The 21,901-nt window shown below is 38.9% G+C and overlaps 1 protein-coding gene across 1 annotated transcript; it reads left to right on the top strand.

Annotated features, from left to right (window-relative positions):
- The first annotated feature begins 8,497 nt into the window (after nucleotides 1-8,497).
- On the top strand, nucleotides 8,498-21,743 carry eif3eb (eukaryotic translation initiation factor 3, subunit E, b). The gene is made up of 13 exons (XM_084739139.1): nucleotides 8,498-8,700; nucleotides 9,163-9,280; nucleotides 9,790-9,907; nucleotides 10,053-10,095; nucleotides 11,288-11,392; nucleotides 11,548-11,673; nucleotides 13,340-13,464; nucleotides 13,927-14,053; nucleotides 14,138-14,239; nucleotides 18,801-18,910; nucleotides 19,207-19,309; nucleotides 19,538-19,672; nucleotides 21,408-21,743. Exons 1-13 carry the CDS (start codon nucleotides 8,611-8,613, stop codon nucleotides 21,444-21,446), a joined length of 1,341 nt encoding a protein of 446 aa, XP_084595265.1. The 5' UTR covers nucleotides 8,498-8,610; the 3' UTR covers nucleotides 21,447-21,743.
- Nucleotides 21,744-21,901: the final 158 nt, after the last annotated feature.

Below are 21,901 nucleotides of genomic sequence, written 5' to 3'. Positions count from 1 at the left end.
TGAAAACCCCTGGCCTGGATCTACTTATGATAATGGAAGTATATCATATGCATATTATTGCACACTGTGTGTGGTACAATATTAACAGCCATTCTTGAGAGTTGGGACAAAAAAAATTACCCTGTGCCAGAAAACACCCTTATCCCAGACAAGTATTCAACTTCAATTAAAAAACGTGTTTAAAGTATTCAAGATTTAAAGCCGACGACACCTCCTGACAACATACTTGTAAAAATGTGCTATTAAAATCATCTTTCTGATTTTTTAATTAACATGCTGGCACTTAAAAGTTGTGTATAGGTCCCTCAGGTTGATTGATTTACAAAAACACTATTTTATTAAGCATAAAAAGGTTTAGCTAGACCCTGAACTCCCCTGTCTCACTTCCTTCCACTTTAAAAAAAAAATAAATAAAGGTGGGGGACAGTGCTCAAGCACTGGTAAACTTTCTATTTTTCAAAAAATGCATTAAATAATATTGCTATCAGATGTGTTTCAACCATAACATGACAACTCTGTAGCCTTTCTAAGTCAAATCTAAATTTGATCAGCATTAAGAGAACTCTGAGTAACCTTTAAAAATAAAGTGGCTTCTTGGTGTAGCGACGCCTGCAAGCTAGTTCAGGCAGTCAACTCCAGCTGTACCACAATCACACGTGACACACCTCACTCCCTGTTGTACATACCAAGCGCACCCTTCCAATCTGGCGGTCTATTTAAACCGCTAAAAACCTCCCATCTTTCCCTCTGTCTGTCAGTGCCATTGCTGCTTCGGTTCAGTGTCGCCGCCTGTTCATTCAGCCCCTCCTCCTCCCCAGCGTCCACCTGCAGGCTTCGACAGGGAGTCCAAGATACGCGTTCATCACTCCTCAGTATCTCTGTGTAAACACAACCTGTGAGGAGTGATGAGGTCAGAGCCCAGACGCAAAACTTGAACTATGTCCCGCTGCTGCAATAAACGTTCTTAAAACATTTTGTTGACCCTGTAAGACGTCGACTCCATCAGATATCCCATCTTAGGGAGATTACATCTATAGTGACAGAGGTGAAATAACTCTCAGTTATCTTTAATAACTAATATTCATGCTTTTATTCAACAATAAATAAATAGATAGAACACTAACAAAAAAAAATACACATAGCAAATTACATTATCAACACAAATTGTAAGTGGGCAACATTATAATGGTATTTATTTACTGAATAACAATATATCAAACTTGATTATACAGCTAATAATCTTGTAATTAATGCAGCAAAAACCATTAAACATTTCCTTCATGTTTTATATTATAATACTGTGACTTTTTGTGTGTCTGACGAGTTGACAAAATTCAAGTCCTCAGATGAAACAGGAGCTGTTTAATAAAAAATATAAATCAGCGGGAGATCGGCCTGTTACAAGGTTTTAATAGCCAAGACTGATCTTTTAGATATAACTGAAGAGTAAAAATGTTTCATAAAATGCATTATATATAAGAGGCCTCATCAGTTTAATGACTTGACAAAATCATAAAAGACCTTAACTTTACTTGGACCCTGGCCAGTGTGAAAGCAAAGTGCGCTCACCCCAACACTCAAACAAATCCTTTAAGTATGAGCCAAATAAATAAGATTATGAGGGTGGAATGTCCCTATTTCAACTCACATAAGTCGTCACTTTGTTCAGCTCTCAGTCATGATTTGGAGAGAAAATGCTGACAGGCCTAAAAAGGAGAAGTTATAAATTCCTTAGAGTGGCTCAGAGCTCTGTGTATCTCATGTATGGTAATCAAAACCGATTTTTACAAAATGTTTATGGCCGTGTGCTATTCAGGCTTGTGACTGCAGCCTCCTGCTGCACACACACACTGAAATCGTGTAAGTGCTGTGCATCATGGCGGCATAGCAGACGGACGCTCCGAAAGGTTCAAAGCTCGATCTTAAGTGCACCGTCAAATGAGATGATAGACGGCGCCTCGTCTGGTGTGAGCTCAGCCGACAGTGTGGGGGGTTATTATTTATTTATTTATTTACCTGTATACCAGGCTTAAATCATGTCTAATTCACAGTTTGTGGTGCATCAGATTGTTGCCTTCAGAGTTTTCAGAGAAGGAAATGCTCATTTTATTCTGCCCTAAATGTAATCAGTAACCTAATCCAAGTATCACAATATTAAAGTAATGTAACTTGAATACTTTCCGTCACTTTTGAATTACATTAATATAAAATATGGTGAAATTGTTAAGCCTGACAGTGTTTGTAGGGTTGGAACTAACAATCATTTTCATCATTGGTTAATCAGTCACTTATTTTCTCAATATATCAATCAGTTGTTTGGTTCACAAAATGTCAGAATATGGTGAAAAATTTTCATCAAAGCTCAAGATCACGTCCTCGAATGTCTTGTTTCGTCCACAACCCAAAGATATTCAGTTTGCTGTCAGAGAGGAGTAAAGAAAGCTGAAAATATTCATGTTTAATCAGCTGAAATCAGAGAATTTGGACATTTTTTAAATAAAAAAAAATTATACCCATTATACCCATTTTACTAATCTGGTATTTATCTGGAATTGTAATGGAATACAGTTACCTTTTGTTGTCCTGATTATGCAATCCCATGTAATGTAATCCATTACTCCCCAATCCTGAATCTTAACACATAATGAATCAACACTTAGTGTCACTTGTATGTAAAGGGCTGTACAGTGTGAGAAAATCTCTGGCTCCTGTTGCCTGGTGACTGCAGCACCACCAGCACACCTAACAAGCCACAAGCCGTCACCGGTCTTGTTTTCTACCGGTTCACAAGTAAACACCACCCAGCAGACCGAGTTAGCCGCGTGGAAACTGAATTGGAAGTGCATGTTCAGGGAGGGGTAAAAGTCCCCAGGACAGGTTGTTGTTGTTCCTGCTGTCTTATATGCACTGCTTTAATGTCAGAGCATGGAAATTCATTCGCTTTGACACTTGTGATCCTCGGCGGCTCCAGAGAGCAGCAGTACAGCACTCCACCTGGTAGGAAGCAATCACACAAGAAGGCACTGAGTCCGAATTATCGTCAAAGGGAGGACAAGGCATGCAGTATCACTTTTTTTATAGCTTGTAACTCTTTGTCTCTAATTAATCAGTTTCATTCGTGGCTCTGGCTCTTATGTCTTTATTAAATCCTTGGCGTTGTCTCTAAAAGCGCTTCACATCCAGCTGGCTCTTGTTCTCATAAAAAGAGGTGGAAGGCAGCCAGCCGGCTGAGATGGAGTCCGGGATCTGTCCTGGCCTCGAGGATGGACAGAGAGAAGGGGAGAGAGGGAAAGGGGAGGGATGAGGATGTGTGCCAGGAAGAACGACATTACATTTACTCCAGTCTAGAGGGGCTTTTGTGTGTGTGTGTGCATGTGTGTGTGTGTGAGAGAGCGAGAGAGAGAGAGCTCTATCATGGAGATTTCATGTGGGAATTCATTGCCTACCTATTCAAAAACTGATGAGAATGTCTTCGCTCAACTGCAGCCTTTGAGAAAACAGAGAGCTCTGCAAAGTGATGAGAGAGCAGTTTTTGAAAGTTACACCATGCAGCCTTTTTATGAGTTACTACTTCAATTTAACTGTTAAATGCCTCTGCACAGACACACCAAGAAATGATGTGGCTCAGCGACAATCGGCAGTGAGCATGTGCGAGTAGAAAATGAGTCTCATTTTATATGAACCAGAGAATAAAGCTGACCTTGGTTTTGGACCTTGGTGAATCTCTGAGACTATAGTCCCTGGTTTTGTTTGTGTACTTTATCAGACACATATATTTACCCTCAGAATCATGTGCCTTCAACTCCTTTCTGCCACATTTTCTTGACAGTCTAGTGCTCTGTTTGCTGCTGAGGCTTAGAAACATTTTGCAAAAGATGTAATGCAGATAAGGGCGTTGTAAAACACATGTTCAGAAAGAGCACACGCTTGAGCTATTATTAGAATAATATCTATAAACATGTCAGAAATGCTACAGAAAGCAAGCACATCATATCTCAGAATCCATATTGGGAGATGCAGAAGTGCTTATAAAAAAAGAGACTTTTACTAATGGCAGCAGCAAAAATATGTATATTAATTAATTGGAAATCCAAGAATCCTGAATGTTGACCAGTTCTGAAATGTAAAAAACAACTGAAAAAAACCCAACAATATAAAATTGTGCGTGTGCGTGTGCGTGTGCGTGTGCGTGTGCGTGTGCGTGTGCGTGTGCGTGTGCGTGTGTGTGTGCGTGTGCGCGTGAACGTGTCTCCAAGCTAAGGATCTACAGCAAAGATTCAGGCTAAAAACACGGTGTAAATAACATTTTTTTAGTCAACTCGGCATGTCTGGGCTTGGTCCTGTGAAACTCCAGTAGTTTTCAGCGGGCTAAAAAAATAAACCCAACCTTCAACCGGCATGAGGGTGAGTCGATAATGGTTAAATTTTCATTTTTGGACGCACTATCCCTTTAAGCTACTTTCTATTCACAATTGTTAATTAATGACATTCTGAGTGGACGTTTATTGTATTTATGTGTTGGGGACAAGGGACAGGGAAATTGAATGTGAAACTGTTTTAATGTCCATGCAAAATGAAGAAATAAAATGAAAAAAAAGAAAAAAGACACACCTTGAGATGCACAAAGAATATGATCTGCTCATTCTGCTCGTTTCGGCCCATGGACGAAGGCAGCTGGGGCTTTTTCCTCTGGTAACAAAGGTAACCAGATACTGTCCAGTCCAACATTTTGGTCCAGACTGAAATTTTCCTTAGTGCAAACTGTGTGCTCAGGCCCCATCCTGTTCATGCTGTGCAATACTGACATTCAAATAGTGGCCTGGGGGCCAAATCTTGCCACCAATAGGATGCTGGGTGGCCCCCCGACCATTTTCTAATCTCATTCACAATAAAAATTTGATTCACACTGTTCTTTCCAGGAAGGAGGGATGGATATGCCAGTTTTGTGTGATCAAATTAGGTTTTTATAACAGAGAGGACTGAATATTGTGTGATGGTCTTTCAGGCTGTGTAAACTGCAGAAGGATAATGAGGATAATTCAGATCCCATGAATGTATGTTTTCTACTAAAAGAGCTTACATACACTATTCATTCTGGCAGGAGTAGTGTATGTTTGTTTTATGTTCACAAAGTTTCAGTGATTCAGCTGGTTAATGTCGTATTATTTCTTTCAAAAGTTTCCAAAGCATTTACAACCAGAACATAGATGCCATAATTAAATGCAGTAAAATATCTGATTTAGCTGTCAGTCTATACACCAAGTTAATTTAGTTAATCGATTCATTTGAAAATAAAGAATTTCAAAGAAAGATGTTTTGTGGGCCTTCTAATGTTGACTTAGTTTATCTAATATATAATGTTATTTTTTTATGCTTGTTTATTAACTGGCCCCTGGTCCTCTGGTAAAATGTCAGTTGAGTATCCCTGCTGCAGCCACTGCAGCCTTTGATATGGAAAAAAAACTTTGTTGTGACGTTCGCAGACCTTTTATCAGGAAGAAATCAATGGTCTTGCAGAGTGGTGCACGGAAAACAATCTACTGCTCGACGTCAGCAAAGCCAAGGAGCTGATTGATGATTACAAGGAGGCAAAGACCCCCAACCCGGTCTACGTCAGTGAAGTTGAGGTGGAACAGGTGAGCGGTTTTAGGTTCCTGGGAATCTGCAACACAGAAAACCTATCATGAATGTCACACGTCACCAGCCTGATAAAGAAGATTCAGAAACGTCTTTATTTCTTAATTAAAATTCCTTATTAATAGAAAGCATTCTGACTAGAAACATCACAAACTGGTGTGAGATGTTCAAGGCTAAGGACAGGAAAAATCTGCAGTGAGTCTTTCTTACCACCCAGAACATCACTATTCATACTGAGCGGTGGTGATACTGAGGAGAGGTGCCTGCACAGAGCCCAGATGATACCAAAAGACAACACCCACCTCAAGCGCAGCCTGTTCACCATGCTGCTGTCTGGCAATAAATATGTCAGTATCCGCCACCGTACCACCAGACTGAAGACCATGCAGCTTCTTCCCTCGGGCTGCGAGACTGCATAACTCTGTGTTTCTCAAGCTTTTTACACCATGTACCACCTCTGAAAGATAAGACATCCCTTTATTAGTCCCACAACCAGGAAATCTTCAAAATCAGGAGAGAGCGCAAACTCAGTCCCCCACCACCAGAAATTAAGTTGGGGTCGGCACAGCTGGGAGTGCAATGGCCAGTCCTTGTCCTGGGTGAGCCACCTTCTTAACTGTGGTATCTCCCTTGCTAAGTACAAAGAGTTAAAGCAGGATACAGGTCTATTCCTAATAATACACACACACACAAATTCACTTTCAGTCTTTTTATTTTACCTCCACCTGCTTCCTTGTTATCAAAGTTTAGCTTGCAACTGATCATGGATCACATACGTGTGTGCTACATGCATGAACGTGACTACACAGCAGGCAGATACTGAAACAAAAATATCGCAAGAAAAACAAAACTTTAATGTATTATTTATTTACTCATTAGCTGTATATAGTTTTTGTGTGTGATTTTTTTTGTGAATATCATAAAGTGAACTACAACTAGCATCTCATTATAAATACTGTCGTAAAATGATCCATAAATGAACCTTGGCTTGTACATTTGACCTTGTGATTGTGAGCATTTGATTATCATGACATTAGCATTTAGCTCAAAGCGCCGCTGTGCTAGAGCATCGTCTCACAAAGCTGTTAGCATGGCTGTAAACTCTTTTTCATTGCTCAGATAGATTCAGTAGGCCTGTCATGTCTTTCCAAAATGCTTTTACACCCGCGATTTGTTTCCCTGAACTTTATTTTGTAGCATACAGTTTTGAATTATTTTGTCTTTTGATTAGTTATTAACCACTTAGATTTGCTCTCTGACAAGTCTTTTTAAGTTCCTCTGGCTTTAATGAAATATTATATGAATAAATTTAAGTTGATTTCATACTGAACCACTGGTGCTGTATCTTTCCCTTGCCTCTGGCTTTCTGGCAGCCAGTGGTGTAGATGTTTGATTCTTCCTTATTCCCCCTTGACTCCTACAGAAAATTAGACTCAGGACACAACCGCGGCTGCCTCCCTAAACAGAATGGATCTTCCTTCAGACTATTGACTGTGTGATCAGAGCTGGATCGAGCCGGCAGGCTGAGGAGTGCTTTTTTCTTCCTCAGTGACTGATGCTTGTGAGCCTCGGTGTCTCACATCTCTGATCACAGTCCCTGCTGTGGGTACAGCTGCTACCTGTCTGACTGGTCCCTCTTCTGACCTCAAGGAGGTCAATAAAACTGCAGAGTCTCATCCAGGTTGGTCCACAGAGCCCAAAGTGTCCTTCCATCCATATGTTTGATCTAAATGTAGACGTAGATGCCTTTCTAACAACTTTCCAGACCAAGATAATAAGAAGTCTACCTTTAATATGTTTCTGTTTCCTGGTATCTGCTTATTTGGGTGGTATATTTGTGTGCCTTTGTGCCAAGACAGAGATATTCTGTGCACCACAATCCTGGCTGTCTGGAGCTCTTGTAATAGCTTCAGGGGATAATAATCTGAATCTGTTCTAATGCGGACCAATCCACAGCTTGAGCTCTCAAACCAATTGTAGATTCATGTGGCTAAAGCACTTTCAGGGACACTGTGACATTTTCAGGGTTATTTGGGTTTCATTCTTTGATGTTGCTGGTTCCCAAAAAATGGTATCCAATCTAAGAATGAAAAAAAGACAGGGTCAGCAAGGATTTTCATTCAATATAACAACACAACACGATGTCTGCGTGGTGCCTAAAAATGTCACTTCTGTTTATACCTCTGTCTGTCTCTCTGTCTGTCTGTCCGTCTCTACTAGGGCAGCTAATTATTATTTTCATTATTGATTAAACTGCCACTTACTCTCTTGATTAGTCTATATAATAGCAAAAACTTTACTTCATTTGTCAAAGCAACAGTCCAAACAGAACAACTCTGCATTTACTATAATAAATGCCAAAGAAAAGCACCAAATATTTACATTTAAGAAGCTGAAACCAGAAAATGTTTGACATTGTTCCTCGAAAAATTACTGAAACAATCAATTGATTATCAAAATAGTTGGTAATTAATTTTCTTTCAATCAGCTAATATATTAATTGACTAATTGTTGCAGCTCTGCTTCATCACAGTTGAATTAAATATAATTTGATATGTAAAAAAAAAAAAAACACTTCACCTGTTGTTAATCTGATGTTACAGTAATAGCTTTGCCATTACTTGAGGTAAATATAATATTCACATTTATTAGAAGGAGAATAGTTGACCAATTACTGTAATTAGTCTTTTGCTAATTTATTCAGTTATGCCATTTAGGGTGTAGCCTAATGACAGGCAAAGACAGTACAGTAGTTTGTGTTGCCAAATATATTTTGCTTGTTTGTGATTATTTTCCTTTTTTTTTTAACACTCACTATTTGCCACGTTTAATTGTTTTTGTGTATGTTGTATTTGATTGTTTTATTCTCAAAGAAGAAGAAAAAACTACAGTTGAGAAAATGAGTTGACGCACTTCACCAGCTTCCGTCTACTCTGTATTTGTCAATAAAGTTTCTTTTTGAAGCCAGCAAAGATGGCGGATTACGATTTGACAACCAAGATAGCACACTTTCTGGACCGGCATTTGGTCTTTCCTCTCTTGGAGTTCCTGTCTGTGAAAGAGGTACGACAGTTTTTGGGTCGTATAAAATCAAAATATAATGGAGTCGTGTTTTAGTGGCCATTTATAGCTGAAAACATCGTTGTAGCTAGCATCGATGTGTCCCAGCCGGCTAGCGCTCACGGCAGATAGCCCCTCAACTGTCAACAAACCCTAGCTTAACTATAAGTTTATTTTGATCTTTTATTTTTGTAATGTAGCTAATGTTGCTATAATGTTAGTTGTAGTCGCGGGAAATTGCTGCGAATCCGGAAAGTGACGTTGTTGTTGTTAGAGATTTTGCTAACTAACGTGTTAGCTTCACCAACGGACAGGATAACGTTTGTTACAACAAGCTGCATTCATGACTGTGTCATCCTAGACGATGTTATTTCTTTCTTTTTCTGTTTGCTTCACTTCTTTGTAAATTGAGTGTGTCTGTGTCCCAAAGGAAAGGAAATATGTTTTGTTTTTGTAACGTAACAGATCTACAATGAGAAGGAACTTCTTCAGGGGAAGCTGGACCTCCTCAGCGACACAAACATGGTGGATTTCGCCATGGATGTGTACAAAAACCTGTACGCGGACAAGGAGATCCCACACTGTAAGAAAGACAGCTGTTTAATAGTTTGTCCTGATCTGTTAGCATTTAATATAGTCAAAACATTTAGCTTTAAAATATTAAAGGTAAATATATCTTCTGGTCGTCGTTGATGATGTAATAATAATTTAGATGGTAATAATTAGACTATTCCCTTAGTTCATATGTTGTGTCAACCCAATGTGCAAGTGGAAGCAGACCATTCAGGATTAAATGTTTACACCTCCCCTTTCAGTCTTATTGAATATTCCTTCCACTCCGGCTGTATCAAGCCAGTCTCTTCCAATTGAGGCATTTTTCTTCTAATTGAGGTGTTACTCTGGTTATTTGTGGAATTCTAGGTTTCATGTAAACATAACTGAAGAGATCATAACATAATAGTGCCGTAATCTGGAAAGTGTTTGGTTACTGCCTAGAAAATACTTTTTAGAAAATAGTTTGCTCTGTGTTGCTGTATTAACCACCACTTATGTAACAACATCGGGTAAATGTGAGAATATGTCCCGTTTCAGCTCTGAGGGAGAAGAGGAGTACAGTGGTGGCCCAACTGAAGCAGCTTCAGTCAGAGACGGAGCCAATTGTCAAGATGTTTGAAGACCCAGAGACCACTCGACAGATGCAGTCCACAAGGTCAGACAAACTTGTCAAAGAAATGCATCTTTCTCAAATACTTTACTCATTTTATATGATAGCACTGACAGTAGTGTGATACTGTGTGGATGAACACAGCATGAACACTGACACCTATTGATCTGCTTGTTTCTTTCTTAATCAGGGATGGGAGGATGCTCTTCGACTATCTTTCAGAGAAACACAATGTAAGTTTTGATGTTAATTGTGTTTTCACTCTATTCCCCATATTCTAAAAAAATTTGAATCTTTTAAGGTTAGTTTCACAGCGTCTTTTTGTAGGCCTGTTTGATATAACTGAAACCTTTATCAGGTTAAAATGTTTAATTTCAGTCTATTGACAATTACTAATAATTTTTAATGACCTGTTCTTCAGAAAGACCAGGGAAAAATGTTTTATTTAATCACTTCACTTTGAATTTAACCACTTTTTTTTATTACTATTTGTCGAGGCATACATATAATAGACCTTTTTTTATTACCAGTTTCCTCCTTCCTTCCATGTGCACTAATTTTCTCACTCCTTGCTGTTTCCATTGTTGTATTACATGTAAATTGTGCAGCTGAACAATGCACTTAAATGATTGGCTGTTTATTATCAGGGAATATGATAGGTTGTTAATGAGACCAAGTCATATTCTTTATGTGTAGTATAGTCAAAGTATTCAACATTTTATTGATCAAATTTCTGATTGCTATTGATGAAGAGTCTGTTGATTCTACATATAACTATTGTTTTATTGCCCAGGCCTATGTTTTTGTTTCCATAACAACCAGCTGCCACTGTGAGCCAGCAGGACTGTTATCCAAATCTCAGAATCCTAAAACATCCAACAACACCCACCAAAGTGCTCATTACTGACTCAGTGATCAGAGTAACTACTTTAAACTCCTCTGCCAATTGTTTCTGGATTTTACCCTTTTTATACAATCTTCAGATAAATTACACTTCTTCTCGTGTGTGATTTGTCAGTACATAATGAGACTGTTCACATTGTGTGCACTATAAAAAGAGGACTTGTTAGTGTGAAAAAAGGCTTTGTTTTTGACTAACAAGATGAAAGATGCAGACACATTCCCTAATCAGCCGCACTCTTGTCAGCCTTGAAGCCTCTCACAATTAGCTTTCTTTGAAGAAAAAAGAGCAAAGTGCTTGCAGTTTGAAAAACAGTGGGTTAGTCTGACTGCACTCCAAGGCAAAAGACTGTTTGAAGACATACCACAGCCACACATTTTATAATGACCCTTTGCCAGCTAATTGCAGGTAGAAATGTCAAACCTTTCAGTCAAAGCCAAATGTTATCTCCGTATAATTGGTTTCTGGTCAGTTTTCAGTGTGCTTTAATTTAAGTTTGTATGTCCTTTGTTTTCATTTCTTAGTTTCGACAAGAATACCTGGACACTCTGTACAGGTACGCCAAATTCCAGTACGAGTGTGGTAACTACTCTGGGGCTGCAGAGTACCTCTACTTCTTTCGTGTCCTGGTAAGAATAACCACATATGAATAGCAAAAGTTCCTTCCAAGCAGTAATAGATGAAATGGTCTTCATCTATTTTTTTTTTTTTTTTGATTAATTATTGCTTCCAGAATACTTCTCAGTCACATTATGATACACTGAACATGTCGCTCTCTGCTCAGGTTCCCTCAACAGACAGGAATGCCTTGAGCTCTCTGTGGGGGAAACTGGCCTCAGAGATCCTGATGCAGAACTGGGAAGCAGCCATGGAGGATCTCACTCGACTAAGAGAGACTATTGATAACAATGTAAGTGAATAGCACTTTAAGAAACAAAACGTCTTGTTCTTTTACAGATGCAGTCAATACTAGTTTGTAATCAATTGGATTAGGAATATAAAAATAAACTGAGATGGATCAAGCAGCCCAGAACAACATAAAATGACATTTGCAATGTCTGGTAAATTCGGACTGTGAGAATGAAGCTTATTTTATGAAACGTCAGAACCGATATCAAAGTGCCCTGACTGAAATCAAATAAAAGTACCCAGTGGAAGATCTAATGCAGAGATGTCAAACTGCCAGCTCCTGCTCCCTCGGATGATGTCCAAAATATAATATAACCCAGCCCGCAATTTTTTTTTTTATTGTATTTAATTATCTAACCCATCTAAACCACTCCGAGTTGTTTCATACATTTTAAACTACCCATTTCTATTTGAAATAAAAGATAATTCTGTGCTTGATGAAAGCGCAGGCAAAACCAGCAACACTCAGCCATTTTCATCAGGGGCATTAAATTCCAACTCAAAGTAACAGAATGAGACTGAGGTTTAAAGAGATTTTAGAAAAGCTGCTGGGTGTTGTTTGACAAGACGTGGAACGTGGCTTATTGTTTTTAATGAAATAAATGCACAGCAACAAAACATTCAGTAATTGATAACCAATAATCATTCTTCCCCCAATAACTGTGATTGTTCAGCAACATTTGGCAGAATGGTTGCCGAGCAACACACAGACGTAGTGGAAAGCATGCTTAAATATTGGGGTGATTATTAGTATTTACCTGGATATTGCCACCAACTGCAGTTTTTAATTAGTGCTGTATTACAGGTGTTTGACTGTGAACAGGTGTGTTTTCATTCATGATGCTGGCATAAACAAGAATATTGCTCCACCATCTTTTGTTGTAGTTTGGGCACCAGAAAGTGTGACGATTTACATTTATGCGCCATTTCTTTTGCATTCAAGCTAGTAAAAGTCATATTGTTAACTTACTGAAGATTACAGGTGTAGTTTGTCCACAGTGGATGGAGATAAAAGGCTGGTGGATTGAGCAGCAGCAATAAGAGGTAATTCTCCAACAAAGCGACAAGACACAGCAGGGTTCCCTGAATGCTCAAACATATATCCCAGTAGACTCTCTTTGTTTCTTTCACCGGCATCTTTGTGGGTTTTTTGTGCACTTGTTGAATGACAGCGTTGCATACTTCTGACAGATTTCATCCTGGCGGGCAATAAATGACCATAGTCTGTTTAAGATTCCCATCTTCGTTTTGTGCCCTTTTCAGCTCTTCAATTTCTCTGCCATTAATTTAATAGTTTCTCCTTTCCCTTTTATCTCCCTCTTCCATCTTTTGAAGCTACTCATCAGCGCTTAGCCCACCCAGTAAATCACATTTCACAACAAAATCTGACATTTTGAAACAATTTATTTGGCGCAGTAATACTGACGTAAAGCGGTTACAGGTGTGTTTATTGAGTGTTTTACAACAGCTTCAAACACAGCTCAGCCAGTCATGATTAAAGAGTGGAATTATCTGTTCTCTATCACCTGTTTCTTGGTCATTTCATTGCAATTTGGCTGTAAGGTTTGTCCCTGAAATTCTGTCTGAATTATGTTCAGTAATTCTTGTTCTAAAACTGTTGGTTGTTTCAGCATTTCATAGCATCTTCCACTTGTGTCTCCTTTCAGTCTGTGAGCTCTCCTCTCCAGTCACTCCAGCAGAGGACGTGGCTCATCCACTGGTCCCTCTTTGTGTTCTTCAACCATCCTAAAGGCAGAGACAACATCATCGAGCTCTTCCTCTATCAGCCTCAGTGAGTTGCTTTGTTTTCAGTATAGCAAAGAATAGTCACCTATTTTAGATACAATACAAGGCATATACTCAGGCTCAATCATGCTGTCTTCCTGAGCTTATGTTAAATTCTTACTCAAAAATATAAATCTGAGGAACACACTGGATTTGTCACCTATGACATTTATTGAGGCCTAATTATTTGGAAGGCCGCCCTGCTGTTGTGTGGTCATTTCCTTGACCTTAAATGTATTTCTGATCAAAAGTTGTTGCTGTCACAAACTGTACAGGTCGTGTTTTAAATCGTACCCAGTGAGGTATTCAATGGCATGAATCACAGGTTTCTCAGCACAAATTCTGTTTGTTAAAAAAAAAAAATGTGTTGTTCTTTTTCCTTTTGGAGCATGAAAAACTGAGTGTACCCAAATTCGTTGTGATGGCAACTAACGCTGGTACCACTGTGTGCTGCCTTTGTGTTTTTCAGGTACCTGAATGCCATCCAGACAATGTGCCCACACATCCTGCGATACCTTACAACTGCAGTCATCACCAACAAAGATGTACGAAAGCGCAGACAAGTGCTCAAGGACTTGGTGAAAGTCATTCAACAGGTGCGCTTGATGAATAATTCTTACCTAATGTGACTCAAGGATTCAGTCAACACATGAACGATGGTTTCTCTGTCACTTCTGCAGGAGTCGTACACCTACAAGGACCCGATCACAGAGTTTGTGGAATGTCTCTATGTGAACTTCGACTTTGACAGTGCCCAGAAGAAGCTGAGGGAGTGTGAATCGGTAAGGGTGGCCTCCTAAGGTTTTCCTCCTTCAGTTTTCCTGCTTGACAGTGTGTGTTTGTCATGGTGCAAAGGCCTAAATCGCCCCATAAAAGTTAGCTGTCTCCTGGGACTGAGGGGTGATATGAAGCTTCCCCCAGCTATGGTGCTCTGATCTCCTGAGTCCCTGGCATTTAACTTCGCAGCTATTCAGCCTCGGCAAATCCATGTCTGGCCTGATTTGCTGGCTCTTACTTTTATTCAGTTTGATTTTCAAAGCGGAACCGCTGTCAGATTTGGGGCTCGGTTGCCTTCTCTTTGGAAACCCTTGACTGCAGTTTTTTAGTTGTGTTGAGGGACCACTTTGCAAATTCTCTGAGCACTCTCATCAATTGGCTTTTAACCCTCTTGTATAAATTATGCAGTGATTGTGAAGGCCTCCACCATCCTGCCAGATCCAGAGTGTGAGCATAATGACAGAAGAACGAGGATAGTTCATTAAGTCATTCTGTTGTCACGGATTCTGTTTGCTTTTAATGATCAGGGGGATTTAACTTTATGTCTTTTTGCTCATTTTTCCTCTAGAGATCAACAACTCATCTTAATTACTGTATAAACATTATCATATGATGTTTTTCCCTTTCCTGTGTGTAGTTTTCTTTTATAATTAAGGTCTTCTATTGTGTAAAGAGAACTTTTTGATTGATGTAAAATAGAGCTACAACAACTCATCAGTTAAATGACTAGTTGATGGTAGGATTGGGGGAAATAATCATTACTTAAATGCATTGCGATTCTCTCTTGATAGACTATGAATTGATACAGAAAAGTCAATAATAAGAAATGTAAAACCCTTGAATTCTTGATATTGTAATCGCCTGTAACATTTTTTTGTGGTGAGGATGGCTGATTGTGAGGAACTGCAAATGAATACAATCTGACCGGTATCCCCTGTCACCGTTTATCATTTTATAATCGCATCCTATCGCTCTGAATCATAATCAAATCGTGAGGTGTCCAGAGATTCCCAGCCCCAGTTGATGGAAAGAATATTAGTCAGTTTTGGACTGTTGGTTGGACAAAAGAAGCAATTTGAAGACATCATGCTGGGCTCTGGGAAATTTTGATGATTGACATATTTTACAAACAGCAACTGACAAATCATACTTATTCTACCGTTAATCGATAATGAAAACGATTCTTAGTTGCAGGCCTAATGTAAAATATTAATGTCAGCACTGGACCTGATTTGTCTGTATCACAACATGTGAATATTAGTGAACTGGTGGATTATTTTTGTGGGGGCTGTGACGCCTCAGTTTGTGTTTACACCACAGCATTGCGTAATTGGATTTCTTACACAATAAGAGCTCCTTGTGAAATAATGGTGCCACGTCTCCGTTCAAAATCCCAGACTAATGTATTCAGAAATTTAAGCTCTTCCGGATATTTGAGGTGGCCAAACATCCCAGTTGACGTTGCTGTGATCGTTGCTTTAAAACCACAGATAAAGATGTCAGGACTTAATCTCCTAGAAAACGTTGTGCAGCTGTGTCTTGTGTGGTGATCGCTTTATGACTCATGTATGACTGGCTGGTTTCATGTTGTCTTTAGCATGAGCTTGGCAACAATAATGGAGAAATGTTAGCATCTTGTTATGTAATAGTTTATACATACATGCATACTGTATATTTCTTCAAAAACATGCCTTGAGAATACATTATATTAAATGTAAAAATAGCTGTGAGCATATAGACAGAACATTATGCTGTGACATTCCTTTGAACAATAATATAAGTCAACATCAGTACGTGAGTCAGCCATCACACTCACACCACAGGAACTTCCTATACAGCAGATAACCTGAGGAGGTTTGGAGGCTCATTGATGCATAAATGTCTTTTTTTTTAATGAGGAAAATAAGATTTATGGAGTGATATATCCTACAACTGCAACTGTGCCCATTCTGTTTCCCACAGAATGACTTTGGTAGGGACCCTACTATTTCTAATAGGTTATTTCTTATTTTAATTCTACTAAATTCTCCAACTTCTTTACTCACAAACAGCTTTAATATGCTCACTAATAATTTTTAGTGACCTGTTCTTAAGAAAGACCAGGGAAAAATGTTTTATTTAATCACTTCACTGCTCACTAGTTGTCTCATACCTCCTCTGCCCCTCCTCTGTCTTTCTTTCTTTCTGTGTGTGTGTGTGTGTGTGTGTGCTTGTGTGTGTGTGTGTGTGTGTGCGTGTGTGTGTCTGCTCTGTGGACGTTCTTTGCCAGCAGGATGTTTTATGAAGTTGCCCAAAAAGCACAACTCGCATTTTTGATTTTTCAAAGAATCAGTGTATCGTGGATGGCATTGTTCTCTTGGATGGATTTTCAAAAAAAAGCTAAATGGGTCTCCAAATGTACTTGGGTGGCTGTTAATATATCTGGGCTGCCCGCCCAAGTAAAGTCTATGTGTGGGAAAGACTGTAGGCAGAACATTGTTTTGTGAGTTTGTCAAAAGGCATTTTGTTTGAACAATATTACACCACAAAGTCGGCATATCAGCTACTGGCCAGTGGGCTGGATACGGCCCTGTTGAATTTTTCTATGGCCCAAAAGACCTGCCTGCAAATCAGGCTGGCATGTGTGTGATATGATAAATAAATAAATAAAACTAAAGTACATATCTCTGAGCTACTTTGAGACATCTGAACCATCGAGTGTATGATTCGAACCATTGTCAATTAATCAGTCAATCAATAGGGATGCACAAAATCAAATTTCAATCTAGTGTCAAAAATTCAGTTTTCAAGCAGAAAAAAAAAATCTGAGAATTTGTATACCTCATCTACACAACATATAGATGCCTGTAATTTATTTTCACAAAGACTGGTTTCTCCATAAGTAACAAACTGCTGTTTAAAGGTGCTCTCTTTTTAATTGACTGCAAAAGCTAACATGAGGATACAAGATGTTTTAAAAATCAGTTTTTGAGATACAGTTGGGAAATTTACCACACCACATCGACCATGACATCTAAATTTTGTCATGTTGTTTCATGAGCATCAGAGATGTATTTCACAAGAATTTGTAGTGGGTGTTTACACTGCTGTTTAAGGTAAAACATTTTAATGCACTGTGGGCTCAATTTTTGATAAATCAGATATCCGTCTGGGTCGTTTGCAGAGAACAGTATGAACATGTAGTGGAACAAGTTTGGTGTCGACTGAGCAAAAAAATGTGGGAGGAGATAGATTTAATTAGTTTTACAGTTTCTGAAGAAAACAATAATGGGAATTTTTCTGCTCAACTGGAGCCACATTTTGGTGTAAATAGAAAAGTTGCAGCACATATGCATGATTTGTTTTAAAATTTAGATGTAAATTCCTGTAGCGCCCCCATCAGGACACTTAGCCTACAGAGCCACCTGTGGAAGTTTGGCATAGGCCTGTGCAAAGTTTGGTGAGTTTTCATGCGTGGGAAGGCAGATTTCCTCGTACTCATAATAATAATAATTAATAATAATAGTAATGATAATAATAATTTAGTACTGATGTCTTTGTTGGTATTAAACTACCAGTTTTGATTTGTAGAGCTCAACAGATCATTGCTTCTGTGCTCAGGCAAGTATAATTTACATTTTCATTCTCTTCTTTAAAAAGTCTATATGGTATCGAGTGTAATATAATGGCCGTCAAGTTATGTTGTGTCATCGCTGAAGTGTTGTTTTTCTTCCATATAGACGCCGGACGCCACAAGTGTGCAGGGTGGGAAGGGAAAAAAAAGTGCTGGGAGAGTCAGAATTCTTCTTTTGATTTTGATCAATTTCCAATTTAACATTGAAATTGTTTCACCTCTGGTGAAGCTGCACTACAAGTCAAATCAGTTTTCAATCAATCAGGTTTCTGCCAGTTTTCCTGAGGGCTCAGAGCAATATGTCTGCTAACGTCATACTATATGAAGTATTTGCAGCCATTAGTATTCTGTGTGGCCTGCAAACCTCAGTAATTTTCCTATTTTGTTTAAGTGCTATTAAATTTGCAGTACGTGATTTAGCCTTCACACTCACACCGCAGGAACCTCCTGTTACAACAGCTAAAACCTGAGGACATTTGGCGGAACGTTGATTCATAAATGTGCATTTTAATGAGGAAAATTATCCAAACCAGGAGCCCAACACAAAACCATCTTATAAATACTTACTCGCATTTTGAGGTTGGATAGTTTTGACCAGGACATTTTAATGTATGGGTGGATAAACAAGCAGCTGCATTTTCTGCCAGAACAGCCTGACCACAGGAAATGGTTTCCAGCACATCATGTGTGATTGTCATGCAGTGCTGTTATGTACTGTAGCGTACTTAAAGTATACTTATCATACCAGTAAAACATGGGTATGGTTTGAAATTATAGTTATTGAAATGTAGACAGTTACTTCATCTATATATATAATGTGCCTCATGCTGGTGAAGAAACAAGAACTACTACTAATGGAAGGAACATTTGGTCCACTTCTGATTTTTGTCCTGAGTGTCTTTCTGTTCTCTGGCTGCATGTCTCTAAAGTCTGCTTTTCTTTTCTTCTTTCAGGTTCTTGTGAATGACTTCTTCTTAGTGGCTTGCCTTGAGGACTTCATTGAGAACGCCCGTCTTTTCATCTTTGAGACCTTTTGCCGTATTCACCAGTGTATCAGCATCAGGTAAACTGTCCTTGAAGTTGTCTCACTAGTCACTAACAGTATGTGCTGTGCCTGTATTTGTGAAAGCACATTTTCTTTGTAGCATAAGAAAGAAATGATGAAAAGATCTTTTCAACGTCTATACCCAGATGTGGTTTTTTTTCTGCAGTAATTTTACTTCTCAGTGCTCCCAAATTGTAGATGTTGTTTATGTCCCACCAGTAAATAGCTAAAAAGGAACTTTGAAGACTTCGGATTCCCCCGAAGGATATTTACTTGACTGAAATGCCCCCTCCTCCTTCGCTCTTTCCACTCAGCATGCTGGCAGACAAGCTCAACATGACGCCCGAGGAGGCGGAGAGGTGGATCGTCAACCTCATTCGTAACGCCAGGCTCGATGCCAAGATCGACTCCAAACTGGTGAGGCTCTGCATTCACTGATCCACCTTCAGTCAGATGAGCCTCAAATCACTGAGCCTCGCATAAACAGCCCTGCCTAGACTACTAATTTGTATAGTAATATTGCGCTGTCAGTGTATTTATTTTGCTCTTGTAAGGCTGAAGGCAGCATCCAAAACCTGTCAGGATTTCACTGGTGGTACACTTTGAAGTTTCAGAAAAATAAATGTTTGTGAATTTGTTTGTCAGGGTCATGTGGTGATGGGCAACAACGCGGTGTCGCCGTACCAGCAGGTGATCGAGAAGACCAAGAGCCTGTCCTTCCGCAGCCAGATGTTGGCAATGAACATTGAGAAGAAAGTGGCCCACAGCAACAGGAATGAGGTAGACAGGGCATTAAACATTTTAAGATATGAATAACATGAACAGATTTCTTTCTTTTTTGTTATGAACACAACTGAGTTCGAGACTTAACTTTTTTTTTTTTTTTTTTACAAATATCACAACTTGTTCATGGCTTGATTTGCTTAAACTTGAAGACCTCCTCCAATGAAAGTCATGTTTTTAAACCTACAGTGTCGCACTCACATAGGTTCAGTGTTCCTGCAGCCTGTCTGGGCTTCAGGTCTGGCTGGGAGGAGGCGGGCGGGGAAATAACTCTGTCCAAAAAGACCAAAATTAAACAAAATTAAAACTAACTCTGGCCAAACAACCTGGGTGATTAAAATTTTATATTCAGATATGCAGAGAACAACATGCTGAATTTCCAGGGCAGATCAGAGCGGGTCAAGCAAGTGAAGAGTTACTTAAACAAAGTCATAAAACCATATATATTATAAAATGATGAAGAAAAACGTTTGTTTGGGACAGTGGTTTTTACATCTGGGATAGTTGAAAGTAGAATTCAGGACAGTTGTGAGACACTGAAGGAGACCTTAGTTCAGAGATATTACATGTAACAGGTGAGTGACGTGACATTGCAAGTGCTTAACTTTTCTACATGTCAGTGTGTGCAGGACGACTTTCTTTTGTCCTGCTGCCCTCTGATGGATCAATGTGAAAACACATTTTCAGTGATTTTCTGCTAATAGATTTTATTTGCTTGTGACATAAAACAATGGCTGAATGATTATGGCCATTTTAGGGATTTGATTGCTCTTTCACATTTAAACAAACAGAGCACTGCTTTCACTCCCATGTTGTGCTACACTCCTAATGTACACATCACAGTGCATCTGCTAGAGGCAAAATATAAATCAAATTTTACCAAAAATCTTTACCCAAAAATAAATTTTAAAAAAGCACTGTCCTCACTCACAACTCACTGTTCTCTTGTGCGACATTTGTACGCTAACATGGATGTAGGAGCTGATGGGGACTCGGCTGTAATGTTGGCAACATTCTTCTTCTTTGCCTTCAGGCATTCGTCGTACTGCAGTTTGTGGTGTTTTTTGAACAAGTTGGTTGTGTTGCTTTACAGTGCAGACACAAGTCTCATGCACTCTTTTCATATGGATTTGTTCTTACCTAACATCACTTGCCCTAAAACCAAAATACTAATGATGGTCATCAGTTATGAGGGAGTAGCCCTTCACTTTCTGCTCCAGACATCTGATTTATGTCTTGCCCGTCTGCTCTCTGTTGTATAACATTATTACTCTTCAACTCTGGACCTCAGCCGCAACATCCAGGAAATTTTGCACAGCCTGCTGCTGCAGGATGACTGGCTGTTAGTTTAGGACTCGCTTCATTTGACATGCTGCAGAGTTTTCTATGAGAAGAGCACAAGTTTTAATCGTCAATCACAAGTTGAAGCCAAACCTATGATAGAGATGATTATGCAATTTTTTGTGCAGCCCTACATGAAACCGCATCACTTTAAAGTTCATGTACTTGCCAAAGATTATGCATATAGTCTGTACAGTCTCATAATTTTGTCAGAACATAGTTTGTTTTTTGTCATTTTTGGAGAGAAGCTGGCAGGTGTTTTAAGCTGGAGAGAATCTAAATTTGGAACAAAATCTCTTGTTGACTTTATAAAGCAGTCTGAACATTTTTTTTTTTTTTTCTAACATCTCTTCGATTTCTTTTTTTGTGTTGTTTTGTGCTATTTTCTCAGACACCAAACTGGGCTGCTCAAGACTCCGGCTTCTATTAAGACGGAAATCAACGTCAAGAGGATTCAGATGGCTTGTGGGGATATTTATTATTTAGGCTTTTTATTCTATTTATTTATTTATCGGTATATCAACAATGTTATTTAACTGCTGCAATGAACATTATCCGAGAGGAGGCTGCAGCATCTGGTGAGGTTCTCATCACTCGAGGTAAATTCATATTAAGTGGAGACTTTTTTTCCTCATAACTAAGAACTTATTTAGGAATATGGTACAAGTTTAATTATTTGAGGTTAAGTGTTAAGAATTAACATTAAACATTATTTTGCCTCTTGAAAGAGATTTGCTTCTTCTTCCTTTATTAATGTGTGACCACTAGATGGTGCACTTGGTTCACTTTTTTTTCCCTGCTGTCTGCACCCATTTATAGCATTTCACAATCTCTTCTACAGTGTGGTTCCTACTCCCGTGTTTGAATCAACTTTTTGAATTATTA

Source organism: Lutjanus erythropterus, chromosome 16, assembly GCF_056507025.1.
Source record: "Lutjanus erythropterus isolate fLutEry1 chromosome 16, fLutEry1.hap2, whole genome shotgun sequence".
Lineage (NCBI taxonomy): Eukaryota > Metazoa > Chordata > Actinopteri > Lutjaniformes > Lutjanidae > Lutjanus > Lutjanus erythropterus.
Note: the sequence above shows the minus strand (reverse complement) of the source record. Positions and strands in the feature narration are given on the sequence as shown.

Excerpts from the sequence above, each read along its gene's own strand:
- eif3eb (XM_084739139.1), top strand. The coding sequence starts at position 8,611 with ATGGCGGATTACGATTTGACAACCAAGATAGCACACTTTCTGGACCGG. Across the intron at positions 11,674-13,339 it reads GAGAGACTATTGATAACAAT|TCTGTGAGCTCTCCTCTCCA; the intron begins GTAAGTGAATAG and ends GTCTCCTTTCAG. Across the intron at positions 18,911-19,206 it reads CACCAGTGTATCAGCATCAG|CATGCTGGCAGACAAGCTCA; the intron begins GTAAACTGTCCT and ends CTTTCCACTCAG.